This window comes from Meleagris gallopavo, chromosome 1 (assembly GCF_905368555.1).
Source record: "Meleagris gallopavo chromosome 1, MGAL_WU_HG_1.1, whole genome shotgun sequence".
In the NCBI taxonomy this organism is placed as follows: domain Eukaryota; kingdom Metazoa; phylum Chordata; class Aves; order Galliformes; family Phasianidae; genus Meleagris; species Meleagris gallopavo.
This window is the reverse complement of record NC_139404.1, coordinates 55,073,062-55,098,908: the sequence shown is the minus strand read 5'-3', so window position 1 is coordinate 55,098,908 and position 25,847 is coordinate 55,073,062. Positions and strand designations below refer to the sequence as shown.

Genomic DNA, 25,847 nt, shown 5'->3' with positions numbered 1-25,847 from the left:
TTATGTATACATAAACAAGTACATACAATCATACTTAAGTTGTTCTTTTGTCTTTCAGATTCCTTTGCAGCTGAAATCAAAAGCCACACTTGGACCGAAAAATGGAGTCTACATTATCCTAGAATCTCGCTAAAACAGAATGTACATCCTGTAACCTCCTGGAATGGGACCTCTTGTTTAATGACTTACTGAATATTATTATTTTTCAAATATCCAAAGACAGATAGGAGCCTGAGTCCCACTAAAGGTCAGCAGATGCTGCCTAACTGCCACCCGGTGGGAGAGTTTCAAGTCACTTTTTAAAATGAGATGTGGGCTTCACAGTCACTTGGTGATTTTGAAATTGCTGTGAATAATATCTGAAAAGAAGCACGTGACTTTCGCTGGCTTTTCTACATTACACTTCCTTTTACTCATCTATAAGAAGGCTTTCTCCACGCTCTAGTTCAATGGATGGAGCAGGTGTTAAGGTGTTAAGATTTACGATAGGTTTTAATTACCATTCATTAGCTAATACATTCTGCTGATGCACTTATAAATCCCTGCTTTAGAAAAAGCCCAAGAGACACCAGAGTTATAGCAGAAGAGTTGGAATCCAGTGCATTGGATTTTATTCTGAACTCTGCTAAAAATCAAAGCTGAGTCTCCTGCACAGTACTTAACCTCTCCTTGTTCCTGTAAAGTAGAAAAAGCAGCTTCTTCTTCATGCTTTTGAAGTGTTTTGAAATACACTTAAATTAACAGTTTGCACTTGGCTCACTGCATCAACATGCCTAAAGAGGAGTGAAGAGTTCCCCCAGTTGCCTGTTAGATTCCAGTAACTAAGAAGTGAGGTGATAACTATTTTGTTAGTTAAGAATTTCTGTTGGAAAGGTTGACAAAAATAAGACATAAATTTAAAGGAAGCAAGAGGATTGGAGAAGCTTTAAGGATAATCAGAAGATGTTGGCATAATATCTGCTTCACTGCTCCGAGGCCTATACTTTCCAAGCATTGCAGTTGACACCTTTATCTCATTGACTTGAGTTATGCATGCACTAAAGCCAATGGCCAGGGAGTGGGATCCAGGATCATCAGTCCCCCTTTTGGCTCTTTATGTGACCCTGCAACAAGTTATTTTCCAAGTGCCTAGTGATGTTCTGTGCTAGAAGTTTCCTTAAGTACAACATTTCTCTTGGTGGGATGCACAGAGAAGTGTCGTGGCAGCAGTGGGAAGAGACTGACTGCTCAGCTTCCCTGCAGGGATTGCTGGAAGGAGCCATCTGTTCGCTGATCCCTAGCTGCAGTTTCTCTCCAGCAAGCACCTTTTGCTGCCTCCTTCCCACATGCTTCACTTCACACTGATCAAATTGCTCTGTCTCATTCCTGAAAGATTTTGTCTGTTTCTTTTATGGGAATTCTTTTTTTAATCAGATCTGTACAGGTAACAGTTAAGTACTGTCCTGGCAATCATGGAATTGTTCCTATTTATGTGGAGCATCTCTGGCAGGCTAACCAGAAGTATCCTATTACAGATATTGAATTACTGATGAAGTGACTGTTATTTGAAAAGCAACAGAGTGTATATGCCTTAATTTCCACAAGTTATCCATCACCTTTTCCTCTTGAAAGCAGTGTACTGACAGCTAATTTACTGTGCAGCGTATAGGTACAAGTGGCAAAAAGTTGGACAGTCCTTGCCTAAAAACTTCCCACCTACCTAAATGAGCAGAAGGCTCATCTCACAGTCTGAAGAAGTCAGCCATTAAGGACTTGTTTGGCTCCTCAATATTTTTTTTTTAATTCTGTTTCTTCCTTATGTAAATTAGCAGGTCTTTATGTGCTTTGTTTTTGAATATTTACTCCAGTGTAAATGAAGATTGCGTCTCGCTTCAGCGTGCTTTTGTATGATCTGTTGTTATCTGAACACTGCTTATCTAACCTGCTTATCGGAATCCTGTTTGTATCCTTGGTATTTATCTGAGAGCTCCACTCACGTGTATGGCAGCTGATCAGCTCACATTGCTGTGGCTAAACAGGGCATTGTCATCGTGAATGCCATGTTAACTCTGCTGGTAGAAAAACAGTACTGCAGTGACTGCAACTGTGCATCACATTTTACAGGCTTGGAAATTGCACTAAGAGTCTTTCCCTGCTGCTTCTAAATTGAACAGACAGTACACAAGCAACTAAACTCAGCTGAGCTGATACAGCCACCAGACAGTGTACAGCCTTCCTCTGTACCAGGATGCTTAATGATGCTGCTCCTGTCCCAGGTTCAGCAACGTGCTGCTGGAAGGGCGGTGCTGCTCTGTTTTCTTGGAGCACTCACTCAGTACTGGCAAAAAGTGAGACATGAGACTGCCAGCAGCTCTCAGAAAAGGAAACAGGTAACAGCACAGTAACTGCAGGAATAAGGAAGCTGATGTAAAATAACTTTCTCTCCTCAGTACCTGTAAGTGTGTTGTCTTGTATTGCTGAACTATGGGTATGTTTAAAACTGGGCACGTCTGCTTCACAAGAAGCTCTTTGTCACTCTGAGAGGTGATATGAAGGAAAGGCTGCTTGGTAAAGGAAAGCTTCTACTGAAAACATCTTCTGAGACTTAGCAACGATTGCTGAAATTAGTCATATAAAATAGTATTTAGAATGACTGCTGCAATGATAAAAAACCTTTACAGTTTTGTACTTTCATTAGGTTTTATACTTCAGTATCCTTGGAGTCAGGCATTAGAAATGATTATGCAGGGCCAATTGCAAATGTGAATGCTCTATTTTATTTGGCATTAAACAACAGAATTTTCTACATATGTGATACCTTCTTAAATGATCAACTGCTCATTTTCTTTTGTTAAATGATGATTCCATCTTGGATGCTGCTTCACCTTCTCCTGTGCATTTACAATAGTAAATATACTGAAAGCACCTACGGTTGACTCTGAAGCTGTTGATTTCGCTGCTCTGTTCCCACTGGCTGTGCTCTCCAGACAGTGATCAGATGCTAAGATGTTTGCTCCTTGTACTGCTAGGTGCAAGGCAGGATGCAGGATTCCTTCCACTGCTAGGATTTTGGAAGCACTGACTCACAGACAAGATGAGAAATGCAAAGGTGCTAGGCAGGAGCCAGGTGGATATGGCCTGCAAAGCCTACACCTGACTCCAGGTGAGCTCTCTTAAGTGATGAGGTGGGTTGGTCCTGGGAGGCTCCAGACCTGCCTGGGGCAGAGGCACAGCCCAAACTGTTTGCCATCTGTCTTGATGGTACAGACGTGCTACCAGGATAAGGAAACAATCTTCACAGCTTATCCTTCTCCTCATGCAGTATGGGAGTGATCAGGAGGTGGAGAAAGTGAAAGATGATGGCATTTTTCACGCTCAGTTTCTTTTGTCTTAAGTAGTAAAGAGAGATCCTTATCATTCAGAAAAGAGGCTCAATACCAATTTTTGTATAAAGTTTGAGTTTAGGGCAAATGACTCTGTTTCTAAATTCAATCCTGAAAGCTATAGGGGATTCCACTGTTTAGCAACAGCATCTTTAAGGAAGTTTCCAAGAAATCAGAAAGGTCTCCCAATGTGGTGCACTCAGAGAGTGGGGAAAAAGAAAAAACACATTACAAAAAAATCAGCAGTCAAGTACCTTTTAATTTATGATACATAGGAAACTTTCCACTAAAGTCTGAAGAGTGGAAAACATGGTAATTTTTTTCTCTTGGATGTTACTGGAGAAATAACAAATAGAAAAGTAACAAACCCAGCCACACACACACACAGACACACACACACACAAATAAAAGTTCTAAAAATATTGTTTGTATCTGAATTAGCCATCAAAATTGTTATTAAAAATACCTCAACTTTTTGCATGTTTCCTGGCAAAAGGGTAAAACACAGTTTTTCAGTCAGATCAAGCATAGAACAATGGCTTTGGCTATGTCAGTTCACAGCTGGTTATGTTCAGATCAAGGAAGGCACACCATCAGCCTTCTTATTTGCCATGAACATACTGATAACATGTTTTGGCAGAAGTCTTACTTTGCACAAGTAGTTCAAGCTTTCATACATCAATTGCCTTTAATGAATGTATTACTTGCCGAGGCGTTTTACTACATATGTTTTACTACAAATCTTTCAAGAGAAAGAATACAGCCAATGTGCTTTTCCACATACTTCCTGGATTTAAACGTATGATTGAGGGTATTTTCATTTAGGTATTTTGCTGCTTGCTTTATGGTTTATATAAAAAGAGCTTCTGCACAGACTTGTTTGGCTAACCACGGCTCAGCTCCTAGCTCACAGTGCAGGTAGTACAAAGTATCCCAACACCCACCTGTCAATCAGGATTCAGATGAACTGGAAAGAAGTGCTTCTAGAGTAGAGGTAGAGAGAAGGTTTTTATGTCATATACAAACATGTCTTAAAGTTTTTCTAATCTGCAGCTAGCATGTAGTCTTTCAGAAGCATTAATGTAGCAATAAATGCAGGATGCCAAGTATCTATGCATCAGCAGCTTTCACCCTAAGAAATGCCCAGTAGTTCAAGATTCTTTTTTATCTGCATGTACTGACTGCTCAGCGCTAATAACAGATAACATCTTTTGCAGAGAGCAGTTAAATATTCAACTTAGTCTTGAGATTTTTAACAGCTTCAGCGCTGCACCTGAAGACTACTCACAGTTAAATGCTTTTCTCCAGCAAGTCCAGACACTTTGGTTACATAGGTAACTGGTAAGTCCCCTGCAACTAAATACATCTAATGCAAGATGATACTCATTCGTTCACAACAGTTACAACAGAATCACAAAGATACTATAAAGAAAGATTGTGCTGTTAAATAAGCAGTGCAAGATTGCATTTCACTCCCAAGCATAATATTCTAGAATGAGGTGAGTCGCTTTCTCTCTCCTCACTCTGTGTATGTCAGCACTCTCTCATTTGTAGGCACAGCAGAAGTCATTAAAAATTTGTGCTCTCACAAACTTAAAGTACAGTAGTTATTGGTAAAAACTCAATTGTTTAAGTACTACACCTCAAAGCAACCCTTGTTCTGGTTCATTACTTTGTTACTTTTTTTAAATGAGAAAATCAATAAGCCAGAGTAAGTCCCTGCTCCTTCTCAACAAAGGTTTAATTTTTGCAGCTATGTTAGTAAAGATTAAGTATGGTCAGAAAAACAGTGCTGCTAATAATTTAGGCAATGACTTGAGTACAAAAGAAAGATTGTACAGTCTCATTTGCAAACACCTTAATGTCTACTGTTAAGAAAGCAAGTTTTATCAAATTCTGAGTCAAAAAATAAAAAGGTAGAAAGGGGGCAGCATCTTACCAGTGAACACCGGTAAGGATCTATCCCGAAACAGCTGTAATAGAATGTTATTTAAACATGGCAGTTACAGCCAATTTTCATGTTACAAGCATCAGTTAATCCATCTAGTAAGCGCACAGAAAGCTCAGAACACTGTGGTACAGGAAAAGCTGACACCTGCTAAAACAATAGGAGACAGAGGATTTTAATTCTAAAGTATCCTTTGTGTCTTTTTACTCCTTGACTTCCACAGCACAGAAAGTATAGAATAAATGTCTGAATGCTCATCTACTCAACTATATGACGTCTAGAAATCACTTTCCTCAGTTACGTCAAGACAAATATAATGTTTATTTGAGCTACACATAGTGATGACCTGTTTTGCTGCTACAGCATTCTTGCACATGCCTGGTCCAAGTATTCTATGAGATACTCTGGATAAACCTGCTGTTTCTCAAAGATGACAAAGATAGAAGGGTTTGAAGAGCTATTCACACAGCTGTCGTAGAAGTTCTGGTTGTCCTTCAGGGGAGGACGAACGTAATTCGACCTACCAACAGTGAACTCTCCCACCAACACTCGTGCCAGAAACATGGTCTTGCTGCATGAACCTTCCCTGCAGTAGGCGTCAGAATATGATGCATCCCTTGCAAAATAGCTTCCTGCAGAAAAGACATCAAGACAGAGTTGATAAAACACTAAAATTACAGAGATGGAAAGAATGCAGTGTAAAAGCAAACGCACAACAAAAAGCTATGAAGCAGTTCCCGGATTACCTTTCATTACCTATCATTCTTAGTGAAAATGACCACTATGTATTACCTACCCTTCTATTTTTGATAGTATACATGTTAAAAAAGCCAAACAGGTGATATTCTAAATGTTACTGCTTTTGTCAAAGGCGTCCCTTCTGACTTCAGACTTCCATCCTCCCCCCTGTCACACAGGTTCCTCTCTTGACACAGGCTACTAATCCTCACTGAAACAACTTTTGAGAGTATTCTGAAAGTACTTTCTGAGTATTTAGCTGGGTGAGTGGACAGTCAGCCACTTTCTTGACTTGTTCTCTTGATTTGTTGATTCTTTCTTGTATTCAGGATGGTGGGTATAATTTCCTAGTGAAGCAATAAGCCTGTAACCAGGATGGTAGTTATGTTCCCAGCAAAACAAACAAGCAAAAAAAACAACCACGTAGTTCCATGCTGCCTACTATAGGAGCTGGAAGAAATTGGAATAGAAGTAGGTGTGAACAAAATGGAGCAGAGAGGCCAAGGCCCTCCATCATGCCTTAGCTCCAAACAATCATTGTGAAAGTCAGCAGTACTATCCACAACCAGCCTGAATGGCCAAGCATCCTCCTTCTAGTTTTACACATCTGCAGTGACTACTGCATATTTTTTTAGCAAGCCTAAAGTTAACGGAAGAGCTGAAAAACAACCTTTGCCATAGACTGTCCCATTGAGGCCACAGATCCTCCAGTCAAAATTTTGATGACAGATGGCATCAATGTGTTTCTTACTGGTTCCATGAAATAAGAAACGTTCGTCTGTCTTTCCACCATTGCTCTTCTGCATTTGATCCTTCTGCCTATAATGAGAAGCAGCATCATTGTAGTTCCACAGTGGCTAGCTAGGTTCCAGCTGTACTAGCACTCAAAGACAAACTCTGAAGATCTTTACATTAAGATCTAAGCTTTGAGCAAACAAGATATTGTGTTTTCCAGTTGGGTACAGACATGCTTTCATTGTATACAAATGATTCCAGATATTTAATAACTAAAAATGTTTTGTTCCATTCACTATTTGGTAGGTGTGGAGGAACTGCCATCAGTTTTTTGCTAAACACGAGAATTCATGGTAAGGCTTTCCTTCAGTGAGTCTTTCTTTCAATTCTGAAAGCTGTTTCAGTTTTGACCAGCTAGAAACCAGTGTTTCTGGCAGATGGGGCTGCTGTCCAGCTTCAAGGCTTCAGTAAAAAGCAGGTGCTCTAGACTCAAGTCTGGCAGACATCAGAACCATTCACTCCCAGAGCTCATCTGAATATTCTAAGCTCTAATTCTTGAATGAATTCTGGTTTTGCTGGTATCTCTTTATTGACACTGTTGATTCTGAATAGATATTTCCATGGGGAAGTGGACACAGATTCTGAAATGCAGCTGCATTTTAGGAATGCATAGCTATCTGTAGCATACAACTAACTGCAGAGACAACAAACTTCATGCATGCACACCAGAGCAGTATTTTACACGTACCATTGATACAATTCCCAGAGAGACGGGTTCTGAATTCTACAAATCCTTTTAATCTGTGTCTTTGGCATTGTGCGTTGAAAGTCCCCCTTGACTTTGTTGTATTCTTCAGAAGAACTGTCAAGATCAATCAGCTGTATGGGAAGAAATTGAAACACTGCTCTCATCTTTTAAAATGCCACTCTAAATAGAGTTAGACCACTCAAACCTTTAAAGTCTTTTCTGTGAAAAAGAGAGATGAGTGGCAAAAACACTCTTGGAAAAAAGGCAGATTAGAGATCCCTACTGTATAAAAGTGAACTCACCTAGGGAACAGGAATTCCTGGGGGTTAAAATACCCAGCTTGCTTGCCCAAAGGATGTTAATGAGCAGCACGGTTTTTTGCAAACAACCCCTTTTACTGTTTAGGATACATGCATCTGCATCTGTTGAACAGTACCTGAGTACTCAGAACAGTACCTAGAATCATAGAATCATTAAGGTTGGAAAAGACCTCTGAGACTATCTAGTCCACCCATTTCCTACCACCAGTACTGCCCCTAAACCAAGTCCCTAAAAAATAAATAAAAACAGAAAATTTATGTTGCAGCATATCAACGGCCATGCACCGTAAGTCTTTTTTGTTTGTACTTCCCTACAGCCAATGAACACAAACTACACTGCCTGTCTTACATTTTACAGATTGACCTTTTTCAAGCTTCTCAACAGGCTTTTTCTATAGGTATAATTACTATCTTTGACTGAGATGGTGGTGGAGGAAGGCAGAGAGTCAGCAAAGGTAAACCATGCGGTTATTAGCTGGGTGTGTTAGAGAGGTACAAAAGTTCACTTCACTGTTGCAATGCTATCACCCTCATACCAACCTGAACTGTGCTGATTTCAGTGGTGCTCCACAGATGCACAGCTGTCTACTTATACAAACCTCAGGGCCTGGTTACCCTAAAGTTTAGTGACATGATTTATCTCTGATGACTCAGGACATGTTGGATTTCTTTAAAACTAAGCACCTTGGGCATTAGTAATAGTCTTGCTAATACCGTAATCTGCCTTCAGGCAAATTTGCCAAGGACTGGAATAAATACGTGGTTGTGAAAGTCAATGTTACCATAGTTATACTATCACTATTTGTTAGTTTTGACCTGGTTCCAGTTTCACCTCTTGGTCTGCCCAGTGTGACATCAGACTCAAACTGAGAAATCCCTCTGCATTACGTTACTTTCAATTACTCATCAACAAAGGCACTGGATTTAACAAGCCTGCATGCAAGAACACTGATGGAAAAATGAAACAAAAAGCTCCAAACCTTGAATCCCAGCTCAGGCAGAGCAGATTTGTCCCAGTGAGAGGGAATCCTCTTAAATTCTTCTGTATTCTTAAAGCCCCTGTATAGTACAAGACAGTATGAAAAGGCAATTAAAACAAATCCTTACATTTTATGTACATATGTGTCATGGTTTGGCCTAATTTCTGTGGTTAGGAAGTGTAGGTGCTCACAGATCTGTGCCCTGGGAAAGGAGGGGGAGAAATGGAAAATGTAGGGAGATGGGCCTGGATGAGAAAAAACAGTGGCAGCAAGCTAAAGGGGAAAAAAAAAAAAAACAACAATTTAGTTTCCTAAGTATAGTAGCAGAATATGAGATAATACAATACGATTGAAATTGAAGCTAGTAAATCAAATAAAATGCAAAAAAAGAGAGTTTCCAAAACCAAAGTCCTTACTCTAATGCTGTTGGTGAAGCAGCCAGGGAGTAAAGAGGGGGAAGTCTTGCAACTTCCATTTTAGCTTTCCCTCCAAACAGAAATGGAAAAATGAAATCTTCTGGGAGTTGTAGTTTGTTCTTCTCTTCTGAGACCGGAAATATCAGCAATGCACAGAACTGCAGCATTAACTTTTCAACTCTCAATGCACTCCATGACGTTATGATGTGGAATACCAACAAAATACCATCAAACCATAACAATATGATATTAAGTGTTTTGGCAAGATAAGGGAGAAAATAGGCAACTTAAGATACTTAAGAAACATTTCAGAGTTGGCTTTTCAGTTCAGTAGATGAAAATATTTTTCCACATTGTTATGTCAAGACTTATGGCAGGAGGCAAGATGCCAAATGAGCAAAGAATTTTGACATACACTGAACTAAACATGAAACTAGTTTTCTTAGTTGTAAAGAGTTGAATGTGCACAAAAAAGCCTCACTACATATGAACACATGCTTTGCAGTATAAAAATGCATCCACTACATCAGAAACAGAACTGATACAGCCCTCTCTTTCTTCCACCACCATTTCAGTTAGTTAAAGTCTTTAGCTGCTGCTCCTTCTTGTGGTGTTTAAATCAGTGCCCTGGAAGGGAATGCATTAAAAAAGCTGGTTGTTACATGGAATTATATAAAACTTCTCCCTTTTCAGACTTCCACCTTTTGATCCACTTGTGCCCTGCTCCCTGCTATAAGCAGCTCCATACAACGCTGCCATATGTTGAACTGTCTTCTACACTTGCACACTTTCTGTGGGGAAGTCCAAAATTCCTTCACCTCTAAGGCTCCCATGTTGCCTGGCCTCAGCTTTTCCGAGCTGGAACACTTTGTTGCAACAAAGGTATTCTCAAATTCTTCAGAATTGTTTTAACAGATCTCTTTCACCTTATTAATACTTTTCTTCAAGACTATGCACTAAACACTATTCCCAATACACTATACCCATCATCTCAGAACAAGCAGTTGCAGTTTACCTTTTTCTTATCTTTTCGACTTCTGACTGAGACACAAATTTAGGTCTTCTGCAAACCTTTCTCTCTGTTCTATAGCGAAGATTTTTCTGAGTCATGGCTGAGGAAGAGAAAGAAAACAAACAGAATGTTTTGTTTTAACCTGGCAACTAAGTACCACGCAGCCATTCATGCACTCCTGAGTGGGATGGGGGAGAGAATTAAAAAAAAAAAAGAAAAAAGTGCAAGATCTTGTAGGTTGAGATAAAGACAGTTTAATAAGAAAGGGAAGGAAACAAGAATAAAAGCAAGTGATGTACAACACCAGTATTCACCACCCACCCACGCTCAGCAATTCCCCAAGCAACAGTAGCCCCTCCTGGCCAACTCCTCCTAGTGTATTGTTTCACATGACACCCTATGATACGGATTATTCCTTTGGCCAGTTTGGGTCAGCTATTCTTGCTGTGTTCCCTTCCACATTCCTTGTGCACCCCCAGCTCCCTGCTGGTAGGATAGCACAAGACTTGACTCAGTTTAAGCACTGCTCTGCACACAAAGAAGGATTCCAGTTTCAATTTCGCTCTTAGCTTTGTAAGGACCAATAGGCTCTGACAGCTATGGAAATTATGCCTTCATTATTCTATAAGCCACTCATAAACAAAAAGGCTCTCTCTGAAACAAACAAACAAAAATCTTCTTTTGATCCATGGATTGTATCCCCTCCTCCTCAATATGCAATCAAGACACTGTTTTCCTTCATGTGTTTATAGATTTCAAACTCTATAACTGACAGCTGTAACAGGCCATTCATTTTTATTGACCACCACCAGAGACAAACCACAGTAAAATGAACCTTAGAGCTATTCTGGGTCTTGGATCATCATGTAACTGCTATCACATCATCCTTGCAAATAAAAAGCAGTAGCAGCCAACAAAATTGAGGCCTCACCTTCAGAAAAAAGAGTGAATGAGAGCATATCACTTTTACCAGAAGCTTCCTGGCTTTAGTTCTGGTACTAGTATGAAGGGCAACATTAGTCTTTCACTTGCTGGCACGCATTTTTAAACCTAGCACAAGAAACCCTTAAAAATGAAAGGTTTGAAGGAATAAGAAAGCCACTCTGCTGTATTAGCAGCTCTTATGAGAGTTATGAGAACTCTGACAGGAGCTCTCTCTTTATGTACAACTGAATGTCAAAGTTATGAAAGGCAAACTTGATCTCTTGCATGAACATAGTTTAAGACAATAAATGACCTGGAAGAGAGGAAAAGAGAGGGAAATAAAGATTAAAAAACAAAACAGGACATACCTCCAAAATCCAGTTCATATTCGTGTACTCCTGCCTTGAAGTTCAGCTTTGTAGAACTTCCCGCAGTGTAAGCTTTCTCCAGGTCATCACTGCTTACAGTGGCAGCTGCATGATCACTATCCTGTCAGGCCAAAACCAGAAGAAAAAGAAAGATTCACCTGGTCTGTTACATACTAACAAGTTCAAAAACCAACAAGTATTATAAGGTGGCTGCAGGCTCTACCAAACTTTATGCATAGAATCATAGAATCCTTAGAGTTGAAGGGGATGCTTAAAGGTCATCTTGTTTAACGCCCCTGCAATGAGCAGGAACATCTGCAGTGAGATCAGGTTGCCCAGGGCCTGATTCAGCCTCACCTTCAAAGTCTCCAGGGATGGGGCATCAACCACATCTCTGATCAACTTATTCCAGTGCCTCAACACACTTATCGTAAAAGACTTTTTCCTTATATCCAACTTAAATCTACCCTCCTTGAGCTTAAAGCCATTTCCCCTTGTTCTCTCACCACACACCCTAAAGAGTCTGTCCCCTTCTTTCTTGTAGCTCCCATTTAGACAATGAAAAGCTGCTGTTAGGTCACCTCATAGCCTTCTCTTCTCCAGGCCAAAAAGCCCCAGCTCTCTCAGCCCGTCCTCATAGGAGAGGTATTTCATCCCTGGGACCATTTGTGGCCCTCCTCTGGATGCACTCCAACAGGTCCATGTCTCTCCTGTACTGAGGACTCCACATTTGGACACAGCACTCCAGATGAAGCCTCACCAGCACAGAGCAGAGGGGCAGAATCATCTCTCTCACCCTGCTGGCCACACTTCTTTTGATGCACCCCAGGAAACCACTGGTTTTCAGGGCTGCGAGGGCACATTGCTAGCTTATGTCTAGTATCCCATCCATCAGTACCCCCAAGTCTTTTTTGGAAAGTCTACTCTCAATCAAGCAAACTTGCTGAGGGTGCACTCAATCCCACTGTTTGGGGGTGGGATGACAGTGATGAAGATATTAAAGAGTATCAATCCCAGCACTAACCCCTGGGGGAAACCACTTGTCACTGATTTCCATCCAGACACTGAGCCATTGACAATCACTCCCTGGGCTTGATCCTGCAGCCAGTTCTTTGTCCATCAAACAGCCCACCCATCAAATCCATATCTTTACAATTTGGAGAGAAAGATGTTGAGTAGTGCGTCAAAGACCTTGCTGAAGTTGAGATAGACAACATTAGTGGCTCATCCTTTGTCCACTGATGCAGTGACACCATCACAGAAGGCCAGTAGGTTGGTCAAGCACGATTTGCCCTTGGTAAAGCTATGTTTATTCTCCCATATCACCTCCATGCCTTCCATGTCCCTTATCATAGCTTCCATGAGGATCTCCTCCATGATCTTCCCTGGCACAGAGATGAGATTGACAGGTTGGTGGTTCCCAGGGTCATCCTTTTTACTCTCTTTAAAAATGGGCACAACATTGCCTTTATTCCAGTCACCAGGGACTTCATCTGATTGGCATGACTTTTCAAATATCATAGAGAGTGGCTTGGCAAATACATCAGCCCATTCTCTCAGAACTCTGGAATGCATCTCATTGTGACCCATAGACTTGTGGATGTTCAGGTTCCTTGGGCAGTCATAAACCTGATTTTCACTTACAGTGGGAGAGACATTGCTTCCCCAATCCCCTCTTATCAAACCAAACATTTGAGGGCTGTATGATGAGCAGTTATCAGAGAAGACAAAGAAGTTAAGTACCTCACCCTCCTCCTTGTCTATTATTACCAGCCTGCCTGTGCCATTTCTTGAGGCGGATGCACGATAGTAGCTCAGACAAAAACAATGTATTACTCAGCTGAAAAGCAGAGAAACTGCCCCAAAGTAAAAGCAAGGAGCGTTACAAAGATTGAAGTTACACAGTGCAGAGTTTGCAGGGAACACTGTCACTGAGACTGCACATTCATCAGTCAGACCTTAACAAAGACAAACAGAATGCTACAGGAATCTCAGAAAAGGAAGTTTTAGTTAGGAGCAATGACAAGAATGTATGTTATGTGACCCTATCTGACATGACTCACTGAAGATCTATCTGTCAATAGCGACTGTGACTCAGCAGTGACTCATCCCATCTAAACTAGTCTTATTTGCAGGAAAAATCTCATTGTACCTTTAAAGCCCATCTGTGAGGTGTCTGGAGGGAGAGAGGGGGTGACAAAAGAGAGGACAGAAACAAACACTTCCCAGTAATTCTGCACTCTTAGCACAAAGTTGACATTCTCACCACTTCTCCACACTTACTTTTTTTCCATACTCCCGCCACACGCCATATTCATCTTCCCAGTACCAGATCCATTCCGTTGTAAGAATGAAGTGAGGTGGTTTGGTCACAGAGGAGGCTGTGGAAAGACGTCTGACCTTTTTTAATCCAGACTGCATATCCACAAAAGAGATGTATGAGAAGATAAAGCCCAATTTAGAAATAGGTCTAGCAGATCTATTAAAAAGAAAGAAAGAAAAAAAAAAAAAAAAAAACTTTGTGAACTTTTACATATAGATTCCAAAGCTCACCACAAATCAGCAAATTAATTCAGCATCACTCAAGACCAGAACACAAATCTGTAGTTTCCACAATAATCTCAGTTCTGTCTTGTGTTTGTACACATTTTATACCTTCAGGTACCCAGGGTATTCTAGTGCTTCCACAGCATGGGATGGGGCAGAGGGGGAGGACAGAAAATTCCATGCCACCTCCACATCTTCCATATAAAAAAGTAAAAGAGAAGATTACTTCTAACCATGGGACCAAACTGTGTATTGACAAGCTCTAACCAAAGACAGTTTCTCAAAAGTACATATGATACAATCGTACATCTGTGGTTTTCCACTCAGGATTATCCTAAGACTTCCTACGGTAGCAGCAGTAGGAACTAGTTATGCAGTTTTTTGGAGTGAGAAATACTACAGTCTATGACTCAGACCCATAAAATCATGATGGCAGAGCATCCCTGGCCAGCAGACAACTGCAGATTTGTTCGCTCACTCCCCATCTCTGCCCCTACAAGGCAGAAGGGAGAAAATAGGAAGAGCAAAAGCAAGCAAACTGGGGGGTCAAGGTAAAGACAGCTTATGAAGTAAAGGCAAGAGGGAGAGCAAATAATTTAAAAATCAAATCAAGACAAAATGTTCAACACCTCCCATGGGCAGACCATGCTCAGTGAGTTTCTGAATAGCAGACATCTTAGAAGCCAAAAATTCAAACTCTCTTCTCCTAGCTGAGATTTTATTGCTGAGCATGACATTCTGTGGCATGGAATATCCCTTCAGCCAGTTCAGGCCATATCTCCCAGTTTCCTGCCCACCCTCAGCTATCCATCTGTGGGGGGGAATGGGATCAAGTGGGGAAACAAAGAGAAAACCTTGACTCTTTGCAATCACTGTTCAGCAGCTGTTACAGTACTGGCCTGTTATCAACAGTGTTTTAGTTACAAAGCCAAAACACAGCCCTGTATGAGTTGCTAAAAAGAAATTTTTAACTCCATCCCAGCCAGCTCAAGTGTGGTAGCACAATGGTCTTATACAGACTGAGGCACGCATAAATCACAATGGGTCAGACCTCAAGCAACAGCATTTGAACAAAGCGAGGTCAGCAGAACACCAAATGCAATAAAATTGCAGCAATTTATAGCCACTGAGGGTCTGGTCCATTATTGCACGTCCAGAGGGCAAACTCCAAACATTATTAAATCTTTTAAGCATTTATACCTGACGTTATTGGGGTCACAATATTCTTTTTCTAGTTCTTCCATATTCTCCAAGTCCTTCCAGGTATTACCATCAGAGATCTGCCATCTATACGGCAAGTGGAAATGAGTTCTGATGCACTTGTCTATAAAAGTGGGGGGAAGAAAGAGATGCGTTATTTTTACCGTCTGTGAGGATGACTCCAACATTTCAGGCACATGCACCTAGCTAGCGAAAGTATCAAATGCATAGCTATGGAAAGGGTTCAGCTATGGAATCATTGCAAGCAGTAGTTCTGAATTTTTCAGCATGGTCAAGCAACACTTAATTTCTGAGCTCAGGCAAAAGCTCAGTTTCTGCATGCAGTAGATTTTCTTTGTCCATCACAATTGTTAACAAGCTCAGCTGTAAAGGACTGAGCTGTGCCCTTAATTTCAAAGGCAAAAATTTACAATAACTGAGACCACAGGATCATGTAACTCTATTATTTCAAATGTAGTTTAATGTAGCACAGACCAAATATGTAAGATTATATGTCACCACTTAGTCCCGTGGTGGTAGTGATGAAGAAAATAATGCTCAATTTTAGGATAGGAGATGGCTGAATAAGTCAACAGCCTTAAGGGTCCAGTTTCTTGTCCACTAGCGAATAGAACAGTGGTTGCAGTATCCCAGATATCACAGGTGTCACTCAGAAATCATTCCAAGAGTCAGAACGCAGCCATTCCTCAATAGCAACAAAGAGCCAGACACCAGTACACTTGTGAACAAATTCCAGAATAGCTTTCACTGTAGAGAAGCTGGCAACATAACAACACAAAGTCAAGAAGACACTTCATATGAGAAGATGTGCAATACCTCACAGAGGTACCACGGGTCAAAAACACCAAGAAGGAAAAAGATGACAAAAGGACATCCCAACAAAAGCGGTATTTTTCCTGGACAGGTCAGAATGTTTTCAAAGGGATACAGAGCTCACACAGATGAAACGGAAGAATGCTAGAAGAAATGAGGAAGAAAACAGATTTCGTAATAACTTCTGCAATTATTTACAAACAGGAAGGAGCCCTATCATTCAGCAGTCCCCAGCTGAACCAGCCAATCTCAAACATTGGCTAATACTAGACATTTCAAAGTAAAATTAAACAACTTCTCTGTGTGTTAAACTTTCATACCAGCATTCAATATTGCAACGCAATTTAACTACAGGTAAGCATAAGCTTCCCTTTCCTGTGAAGGATTTCTATCACTTTCTCAAAAAATAAAAACAGACTGAGCTTGCTACAGTCACAACCTACCTTCAAAGACACAACTTGTGTAAAGATGATACAAGCATATCTGTTCCACTTCATTACTGATAGACGTAGACTCCTGGCTAGAGCTGTGTTTTCTCTCTAGAGAGGGGAGATTATAAACCTTATTAGTACTTTGGTTTCAACAAGTTCTCTTAGAAGTGTAGCTATGAGAAAATGCCTAGAAACAGAGGGTTTATTTACAAGAGCTGCTCTGTAATTAACGCCTCCTATTTTAGGATGTTGGCCCATTACATCAGAGGCAGATGTTGGTGACATGACAATAGAGGCTAAACCTTCCCATCAATATTCCATTATATTTTGTTGCATGCAACAGATGGCAGCAGAGGGGCACTCTGTCACAATGGTGTCTGACATGGCAGTATGTATGAAGCAAAGGTGTGCCACTGAAAAAATGGTACACCCTACATTCATCGATGCTTGCTGAACATTTCTGGAGACCAAACAGTGGACGTGAGCACAGTGAGGTGGTGGGTTGTGCATTTCAGCAGTGGTAACAGGTCACGCAGATTTTCATGAGCGTGACATGCAGGCTCTTGTTCATTACTGGTGAAAATACGCAGCTACTGGTGGTGACTATGCTGAAAGACTGAGTTCTGCAGCTGAGAGTTTGCTCTATCAAATAGCTTTATTGTGCTCTTTGTTGGAACTTTCATGGAAATAAATAGGAGGCATCACTTTCAGAGCAATACACATACATCTGTGCTCATCTTTGGAAAGACACTTAAGTCTCTGGTAGCCTTGTATGCACTAAAGTCCTACTCCTTTATCCTATAGTTGCTAAATATACTCAGAACCAGTTTCAAGCTGTCACCACAAAACAAGAATAGAATCCAAAGCCTCTTCATTTCTAGATAGATCTGAGTTATCTGTGCATACTACATAGTTGTTCAACAACTCCAATTTCTATTATGCTTTTCTAACTCCAAATGTAAGGATTTTTATAAAAACCAACAACTTTATCAATTAGACACCCCTAATGCCTTGAAATCTACTTTGCTTCAATTTGAGACATGTCTCTGCCAGTGACACATCACGACATGACATTTGATTTTTTCTTTTTCAGCAGCATCTGTGTGACTATAGTGACTACAGTGATCTTCTGATGTTCTCAAAAGACATCACGATCTATTTACCTTTGCATGGTGAAGGCTTGTTATCTTCTGTGTCATGCTTGCTTCCCTTGCTATTTTGTATGGCATACATATTTCTGTAAATGGAGGGCAGTTTCTGAATAACATCTGAACTCATTCCCTGTCTCTCCAGTTTCTCATAGCATTCAGGCTTTGAGAAGTCATGGGATCGCTTGCAGCTGCTGCCAAATCGGCACTGTCCCCGCAAGAAGTACTGGCAAACATGCAGTTTGGTGCAGAGCTTTTTAAAGGTACAAGATCCATAAGGTCCATCCCCTTTGTTGTAATACAGGCAGACCTTGGGTAGAGGGAATAAACAAACAAATAAATAAAGTTTAAAGATTCAAGTAGAATATGCTCATACAGACTGTTTGAATTCAAGCTCCATTTTTAAATTTGCATTTAGAAGATGTACAGGTTTTTTCTTCTCATTTTCACTTATTGTCTAGAAAGATCTTGCAGCAGACAACAATCATGTCAGAGACATTCTCAAGCAAATGGTATTTTGCTCTCTCACACTGTGGATTTTATTGTGTTGCTACCATAACTCTTTGGTTTTCTAGTTTCAAGAATAGCAGATTTCCTCAATGTGAATTTGATGGTAAGAAGAACTAAGTCCGGCTGGCAGAGAGTTAATTTTCTTCACAGCAGCCCATATGCTGCTGTGTTTTGGATATGAAGCCAAAATGCTGATAACGGCCAAAGCTTTATCTTCCCTCCACAGATTGGAGTGGGCAAGATTGCAGAAAGGACAAAGCTGAGCTAAGCTGGCCAAAAGGACAGTCCATACCATATTAACAAAACGCTCAGCAATAAGATCTGAGGGGCTGGGGGATGTCCTCTTATAAGTTAGACAATGCTTAAAGACTGGCGGGGCATAGATCTGCTTGTGAGTTGGTGGTGGTGAATCTGCAACACTTCATTTCTTCCTCTTTCTCCACCACTTATTAAACTTTTTATCTTAACCCTTTATTTCTTCCGATTTTCTCCCAGCCATCCCGCTGGGGCATGGGAGTGAGCAAACAGCAGTGCGTGAGCTGCCAGTCAGGGTCAACCTACCCTACATAGGAGAACAAAGGTTGCAGATTTCACGCATTAGATTTGGATTATGGTAACCAAATTGTTACCCAATACACCTTCAGTTAACAACACACTTCTTTCACTTTGTGATGGTCACTCGGAAGGGACAAAGAACAGTCACACAGTGCTCACCTCTGGTAAGAGGGTAGGGTCATTTTGAAGCAGAAGCTGGCGGAGTTCATCAGTGCTAAAAGTGCTGTTGAGTCCATGCTGTATGAGAACAGTGTGGTTGTGGGGAGAGTAGAAGTCGTGAACAAACTTGCATTCCTTCCTACAAAGCAAGATGAAGCTAATGTATCAGCACAATTTGGAACCCTGCTTGTACTAAGTGAAATAATTTTAACAGCACACCAACTTAGCTAGTTTTAGAAAAATCCGCAGTACTACTTTGTACTGCAATTACGTGACTGCTCTGCCTTGCTACTTCAGATTTACTGCCCTCAAAGCATTACCGCAGCCCAGCAGCATTGGTACATCCGACTCGCAGCTCAACCTGTGCACGAGACAGCAGCAAAAAGGCAGAAAATGCCCTCAGCCACACGAACCACCACAGCCTGACGTGCAGAGGGGCAGGCCAGGGAACTGTGGGGAAGTGACGGTGAGGCGGAAAGGAAGCGGCGGTACCAAAACAGGTCTCTCACAACTCTCCTGCCTCTCTGCCTCGAAGACAGGAGAAGAACCGAGTCTTGAAAGTACCTTCGCCACACGGAAATGGAAGGAACGCAGAGGAGGGCACAGCCGGCGCAAGGCCGAGGCCCGAGGAAGGGCTCCCCTCGCCCCCATCTGTTCCGGGCCCGAACGCCCGCGCTTCCCCCGCGGGTCCTCGCCCTCACCTAGCCTGCTGGTTGCGACAGACGCCCTTCAGGTGGTACTTGCAGAGGTGCAGCCGCCCGCAGCCCCCCCGGCAGCCCGCGCCGTGCTCCGGGCACAGCCGCAGCGAGCTGGTGGCCACCACCAGCACCGTTTCCGCCGCCGCCGCCCCCGCCTCGTCGGGCGTCCGAACCAGCGTGAAGCACCGAGAGTCCCGCACCACCGCCGCCAGCTGCTCCGCCGTGGGCGGGCCCGGCAGCCGCCTCAGCAGCTCCTCCAGCTCCAGGCTGCCGCCGCCGACGCACAGCGCCCTCAGCACCTGGGTGGGCAGCGCCATGGCCGGCCCCGGCTGCTTTCTCCTAGCAGAGCCGCTCCCGGCGGGCCGGGCCCGGAAGCGGCTCCGCCTCCGCCACTTCCTCGCCTCCAGGGCGAAGAAACGAAAGCGAAACCGCCGCCTAAAAGGCCGAGCCAGAGGGAAGGGGCGGGCTGCGGAGCAGCTGCGGCCGTGCCGGCCGGGCGGGGAGCGGAGAGCTCCTGGCTCGGCTGGGACTGCCGTCATGCCCCGCTGCCGCCCTAGGGGGCACTGAGCCGGCTGAGCAGCCCTCGCCGCCCTCACCGCCCTCACGGCGGCATCACCTCAGGGCTTTGGTGATGTCATAGGACCTTAGAACATCCCCAGTTGGAACCATAAGGACCGTGGAATCCAACTCCTGGCTCCACACAGGACCACCCAAAAATCAGACTGTATGGCTGTGTTGTCCAGGTGCTACTTGAACCCCAGCAAGCTCAGTGCTATGATCACTGACCTGGGGAGCCTGTTTCATGCTCACCACCCTCTGGTGAAGAACCTCTCCTTAATTCCCAACCTGACCCTCCCCTGACACAGCTCCGTGGCTGTCCTTAGAGAGGAGATATCTATAATGAAAAATTGTGACATTAGAAAGCAAATTGTTTCTAACCACACCAAACATGAGGTATGATCAGTTATCAGGCATTACAATTACATTTTGAACAGAGAAATATTCTTTGGTACCTACCCTGCAGTAGTCTGGGACTGCTATGCCAAATTCAAAATCTCAGCCAAGAAGGACACAGAGCTACTAATTGTACTCGTGTCCCAAAGAGAGAAATAACTCTCCGGTACCTATCTTGGAGGAATATGGGGCTACTATTCCACATTGGAAAACCATAGTATCACAGAATCATAGAATCGTGAAGGTTGGAAAATACCTTTAAGACCATCTAGTCCAGTTATCAGCCCATCTCCACTGCGCCCTCTAACAACACCCCTCAGTGCCAAATCCACATGGTTCTTGAATACCTCCGCAGATGACGACTCCTCCACTTCCCTGGGCAGACCTTTTCCAACATATCACTACTCTTTCAGAGAAGAAATTGTTCCTCATATCCAACCTGAATCTCCCCAGGTGCAACTTGGGGCCATTTTTTCTCATCACAGCTACCTGGGAGAAGTGGCCAACCCCCTCCTCAATACAACCTCATTTCATGTCATTGTAGAGCTCTTCTGACTCTCCTCCAAACTAAACGATTCCAGTTCCCTCAGCCTCTCCCCATAAGACTTGTGTTCCAGACCCTTCACAATTTTTCTTGCCTTTCTCTGGACACAAGGCTTTAATGTCTTGCTGCGAGAGGCCTAAAACTGAACACAGTACTTGAGGAACACTTCACTACTGCCTTGCAATATTTCAGTTAAGAACTCGGTCATGGGTATCGTTGGGTCATTTTGGCACTGCTGGTGCTGCATCACTTTCATTCAGAGGTGTGCTGTAAATGAATGTGCAAAGTACTGTTATTTAATCTGGAGTGCCAGCAGCAGGCAGGGGCACTGTGAGAACTGACAGTGAATCTTGTTGGACAAGAACCTGCACTGTTTCCTTTTTTGGCCAATCAGGTTCTGTTGTGTGCAGGTTCATCTGGTTGCCTTTCCCCTTAATTCTTTTTATTTCCTGCTTCGCCCTGTGAGATCAGGAAGGGAGTGACAAAATGAGAAGCTGGACAAGTACACTGAGCAGAAGAACAGCTATACTACTAGGTTAGTCAGAAGTTCACTCCAGTCTGTAGCCTGCCTCCAACAAAGGATGTCACCAGATGCCTTGGGGACAGTGTGAGAGGCTGCAGAATTATTGTCCTTCACTCCTTCTTTCCAGCTTCTGCCAATCACATATCCTAAACCACACACACACAAAAAAAAGTTACCTTCTTGACTGATTTCTTTTTTTCTTTTGATTTTATAGCCACTTATATCCTCCTTTATTGTCTCTGAGGCATGGACACAGGCTGCCAAGAGAAACTGTGAATGCCCCACCCCTGGATGTGCTCAAGTCCAGGTTGGATGGGGCCCTGGACAGCTTGATCTGCTGGGTGACAGTCCTGCCCATGGCAGGGGGTTGGAGCAGGATGGGCTTTAAAGTCCCTTCCAACCCAGGTCAGTCTGTGATTTTTTGATTCTATGGCATCATCCCTTAGCTTGGGCTGTCCTCTGTTTTCTAGCTGTCTTGCCTCAAGGGACAGGCCTGCAGATGGTATGTAAGATGAGTGTGTCAGATGCACGTAGTGGTTTTTCAGTTTTTTTTTTTTTTTTTTCTGTCTTCTGTTGCTTTTCTAATAATTCCTGCTGTTTGATTTTATTGATTGCTTTTGAGGATGGAGTGTCACAGCTCACTTGGATCTCTTAAATTCAAGGACCTATGTGCCCTCTAAATTAATTTTTATTTTATGAGTTCATTAGTAAAGATAAACAAGCATATCAAACAAGGACTCCATCCCCTTCTATCTAAAAGGGGAATATAAAAGTCTAATCTGAAGTATGAATTTGTTAAGTCATCACTTCATTAACTCATAACTTTTGTACCCATGAGCAAAATTGTTACTTAGCTGATGGTGAGAGGACAAATGCCTTCTCTGTCACTGAGAGGCATGAAAGCCTCAGAATCCCATCTGCTGTTAGATCCACCTTAGAAGTCTTTTCAGGGAAGCTGATGTATTTATACCTTTCAGCTTGGAAATTGAATGGAATGAAATAGAATAGCTCCAATTGGAAGAGACATAAAAAGACCATTGAGTCCATCTGTTTGGTCTATGCGATTTCTGTAAGTTAGTGGATACCATAGAAACTTCGAACTGTTTTATATGCAAAACAGCAAGCTGCAGGTGATGTTGGCTGCTTAATGACATTTAGCTCTATGCGTTGCTCTCACTTTGACCTAATGGTTCCTAGCATGCATCAAATCTGAGAAGAAGTCAAGTGAACACCCATGTTGGAGCTGGTGTCTTCACAGAATTAACCTTTTATCCTTAGATCTCAATCCTGACCAGTAATAGCTCAGAAGCCATTCAGTCACTGAATAGCCAGAATGATAATTGCAATTTTTTTCACAGGATCAGAAGTTGAACTAGAAAAACAGACAAAGGCTGATGCAAGGGGAAGATTTGCAGAGCTTCTTTTGAGTACCTTCCCAAAGCAAATCATAGTTTATTCCTTTTCACACAAGTTTCTTGTAGTTTGTTCTGTGGCATGTTCCTCAGGAAGAAAAAAAGTACCTCTTTGATTTGATACAACTTCCCCACCTATGAATAATATATAAGCAAAATTGTATTTTCTCCTTCAGAAGCGTCTTCTGATAATGAAAAAGTCAGTTTTCATTTGTGAAATTAAATACTTCCAATATAAGAATGAGTTACATTAGACCTAAGGGAGCACATAAGGCACGTGTCTTCTCTTCATCTCCCAGAAACCCTAATTAAAGGTAAGGCTGGAACTGTTTTGTTAAATGTCATCATTATATAATTGCTTATGGGCTGTTCTATCTGCAGTTTATGACTGCTTTGTGCATTGGCCCTGTAATAAGCTCCTTTTAAGCATTCCCTATGGCTTTGGAACAGCTGCTGGACTTGCAGAGGGATTTTTAGTAGTTGTTGGACTTCATATGTAACAGTTTTGGTGAGCCGCCTCTGATAATATATGATGTATCGTGCTATGAAAACTGTACAGTAGAAATATTTGAGGTCCAATCATTAGAACAACATATTTGATTTTAGTAAGAGTTAATGGAAAATTGTATTGAACAGAGAAATATTTTTGAATGGTGACATCATGTATTTGTCTTCTAAATATAGTAATTCAGGGATTTTTCACTGAATTAGAGCACACATCTTTAAAAGATCCCTAGTTGCAATAGTACTTGTTGCAACTCACTTCCCATCTCATCTGATTTAGCTGTTCCCCTAGCTAGCATGGTGAGGCTCCTAGCTTTTTTGTCTGAAGTACTGAGCCTCCCCTGCATTTCTGTGGAATTTGTGCTTACACAGATAAGGAGAATGAACAGAACAACACAGGTTTTGGACTTAGTTGTGAGCTAGGATGTTCTTTGCTGAAATGTTGCCTTCTGATTGATACATTAGAACTGTTGACCATCAGGGGCTTAGCAGCTTGGAAATGCGGTATGTTTGCTTGACAACGTTTTTGATCGCTTCTCAACCTACATTCAAGCACACATTTGGAAGGCTAATCCTTCTTCCTGTGATGGTCTGACAGCATGGTTACTTTAACACTTGACTAAACCTTCAATAATATTGTGTGCAACTGGTTCATTTACGTTGGCTTGTAATTGTTCTACATTATTTCTGTGTTGTACGCTAATATCTTCGCTTATGACTTGTATTTCTGAAGTAAGGATTCATTGAAAAACATCTCTGTATAACAAGCTTGCAATTACAATCCAAGGAATTTCCCAGTGGCATGCTGACCTACAAATCACCCAACCAACAGATGATATGCATACCCACAGCTCCAAAGCAAGAGCTGCTCAGTTCTGCTGCTATACATCATTGACACCAGGCTGTGGGGCTGTTGGCTGTCCCAGAAATCATGCATCCTTTGCATTCAGAAAGCAGGGTGAATCCATGTTTTCTACAGCTGTCTCAGGACTGAGCTTATTTTCAGCAAGTAACTGTATTGACTGGACAGGATATAGGACACTTTTTCTTTCATTTTTTTTTGTTTGTTTTTTGTTTTGTTTGTTTGTTTTTAACAGAACTACCTATTTTAAAAGAATTGGTTAGCCTATTTATGCATATATATTTTTTTAATAGTTTACATTGTTGCCTAAGCACTTCACAAGTGGCCTTGCTTCTGAAAAGAAAAGCAGTTCTGGGCTGAAAATTCCCAGTGTAGTTAGTGATACTACTGCATGTCAGTGGCACAGCTCCGGTTTTATTCTGTGTAAGCTTTAGTTACTTGGTGCAGCTATAAACATTTATTGTTCTAGCCAGAGCCTCAAAAACGTGTTGTTTTCACAAAGACCCATTACCTTCTTCACTGGTTTCCTCCACCATACATAAACCACTCCAGAAACTCTCTTCTAGACTCTACTTTCCTCTGCAGATCTTGTGTTTCCTCTACATTTTCTTCTAAAGACTGGCATGCGCTCTTCTCTATGTTTGATTCCAGACTCACTAGAGTTCATAGAATCATAGAATCATAGACTAGCCTGAGCTGGAAGGGATCGAGCAGGACCATGGAGTCCAACTCCTGGTTCCACACAAGACCACTCAAAAATCAGACCCTATGTCTGAGATCATTTTCCAAATTCACCTTGAATTCCGGCAGCTCAGGGCCCTGCCCATAGCCCTGGGCACTATGTTCCATGCCCACCACCCTCTGGTGCAAACCCTGTTCCTAACTAACTAACTAACTGTTCCCAGCTACCCTCCCCTGACACAGCTCCATGCCGTTCCCTCGGGCCCTGTCGCTGTCACACAGAGCAGAGCTCAGAGCTGCCCTCCGCTCCCTGTGAGGAGCTGCAGCCGCCATCAGGCCTCCTCTCAGCTCCTCTGTTCTGGGCTGAACCAACCCAGTGCCCTCAGCTGCTGTTCATGTGCCTTCTCCTCTTCTCCATCTTTGAGTTGATATGTGCAGGAACCTCTCCATTACTTCTGAGGCCTCTGGTGCTTGTTTCCCTAATCCACTCTTTCAAGAGGCTTATCTAGTGGGAGGTGTCCCTGCTTATAGAAGGGGGGTTGGAACTAGATGATCTTAAAGGTCCCTTCCAACACAAACCATTCTATGATTCTATGCTGTCTTGCTGGAAGAGAAATATAGAACCCTGTCAGCCCATAAATAGATGCTGTGTTTGCTTGAACCAAGTCTTTGAAGCACATCTCTTTCCCAGGACTTCTTAACAAGGTCAATAACTCCTTTAATGCTATAGGGAT

At 42.2% G+C, this 25,847-nt stretch overlaps 2 protein-coding genes across 6 annotated transcripts in view; one reads left to right on the top strand and one right to left on the bottom strand.

Annotated features, from left to right (window-relative positions):
* Positions 1-2,908, top strand: part of TBXAS1 (thromboxane A synthase 1) — a 246,457-nt gene extending 243,549 nt beyond the window's left edge. For all 5 annotated transcript variants that reach the window (XM_085228360.1, XM_085228350.1, XM_085228340.1 and 2 more), the window contains one exon: positions 59-2,908. In XM_085228360.1, the coding sequence (XP_085084486.1) occupies positions 59-133 (75 nt within the window). In that variant the 3' untranslated portion in view covers positions 134-2,908. The remainder of the gene's footprint in view (positions 1-58) is intronic.
* Positions 2,909-3,601: 693 nt separating this feature from the next.
* LOC100547352 (protein mono-ADP-ribosyltransferase PARP12) lies at positions 3,602-20,044 on the bottom strand. The gene is made up of 12 exons (XM_010713410.2): positions 19,637-20,044; positions 18,936-19,074; positions 17,727-18,021; positions 16,576-16,671; positions 15,299-15,422; positions 13,835-14,030; positions 11,552-11,672; positions 10,263-10,359; positions 8,832-8,910; positions 7,532-7,662; positions 6,719-6,867; positions 3,602-5,942 (listed from the first exon to the last, which is right to left on the bottom strand). Exons 1-12 carry the CDS (start codon positions 19,948-19,950, stop codon positions 5,668-5,670), a joined length of 2,016 nt encoding a protein of 671 aa, XP_010711712.2. The 5' UTR covers positions 19,951-20,044; the 3' UTR covers positions 3,602-5,667.
* Positions 20,045-25,847: the final 5,803 nt, after the last annotated feature.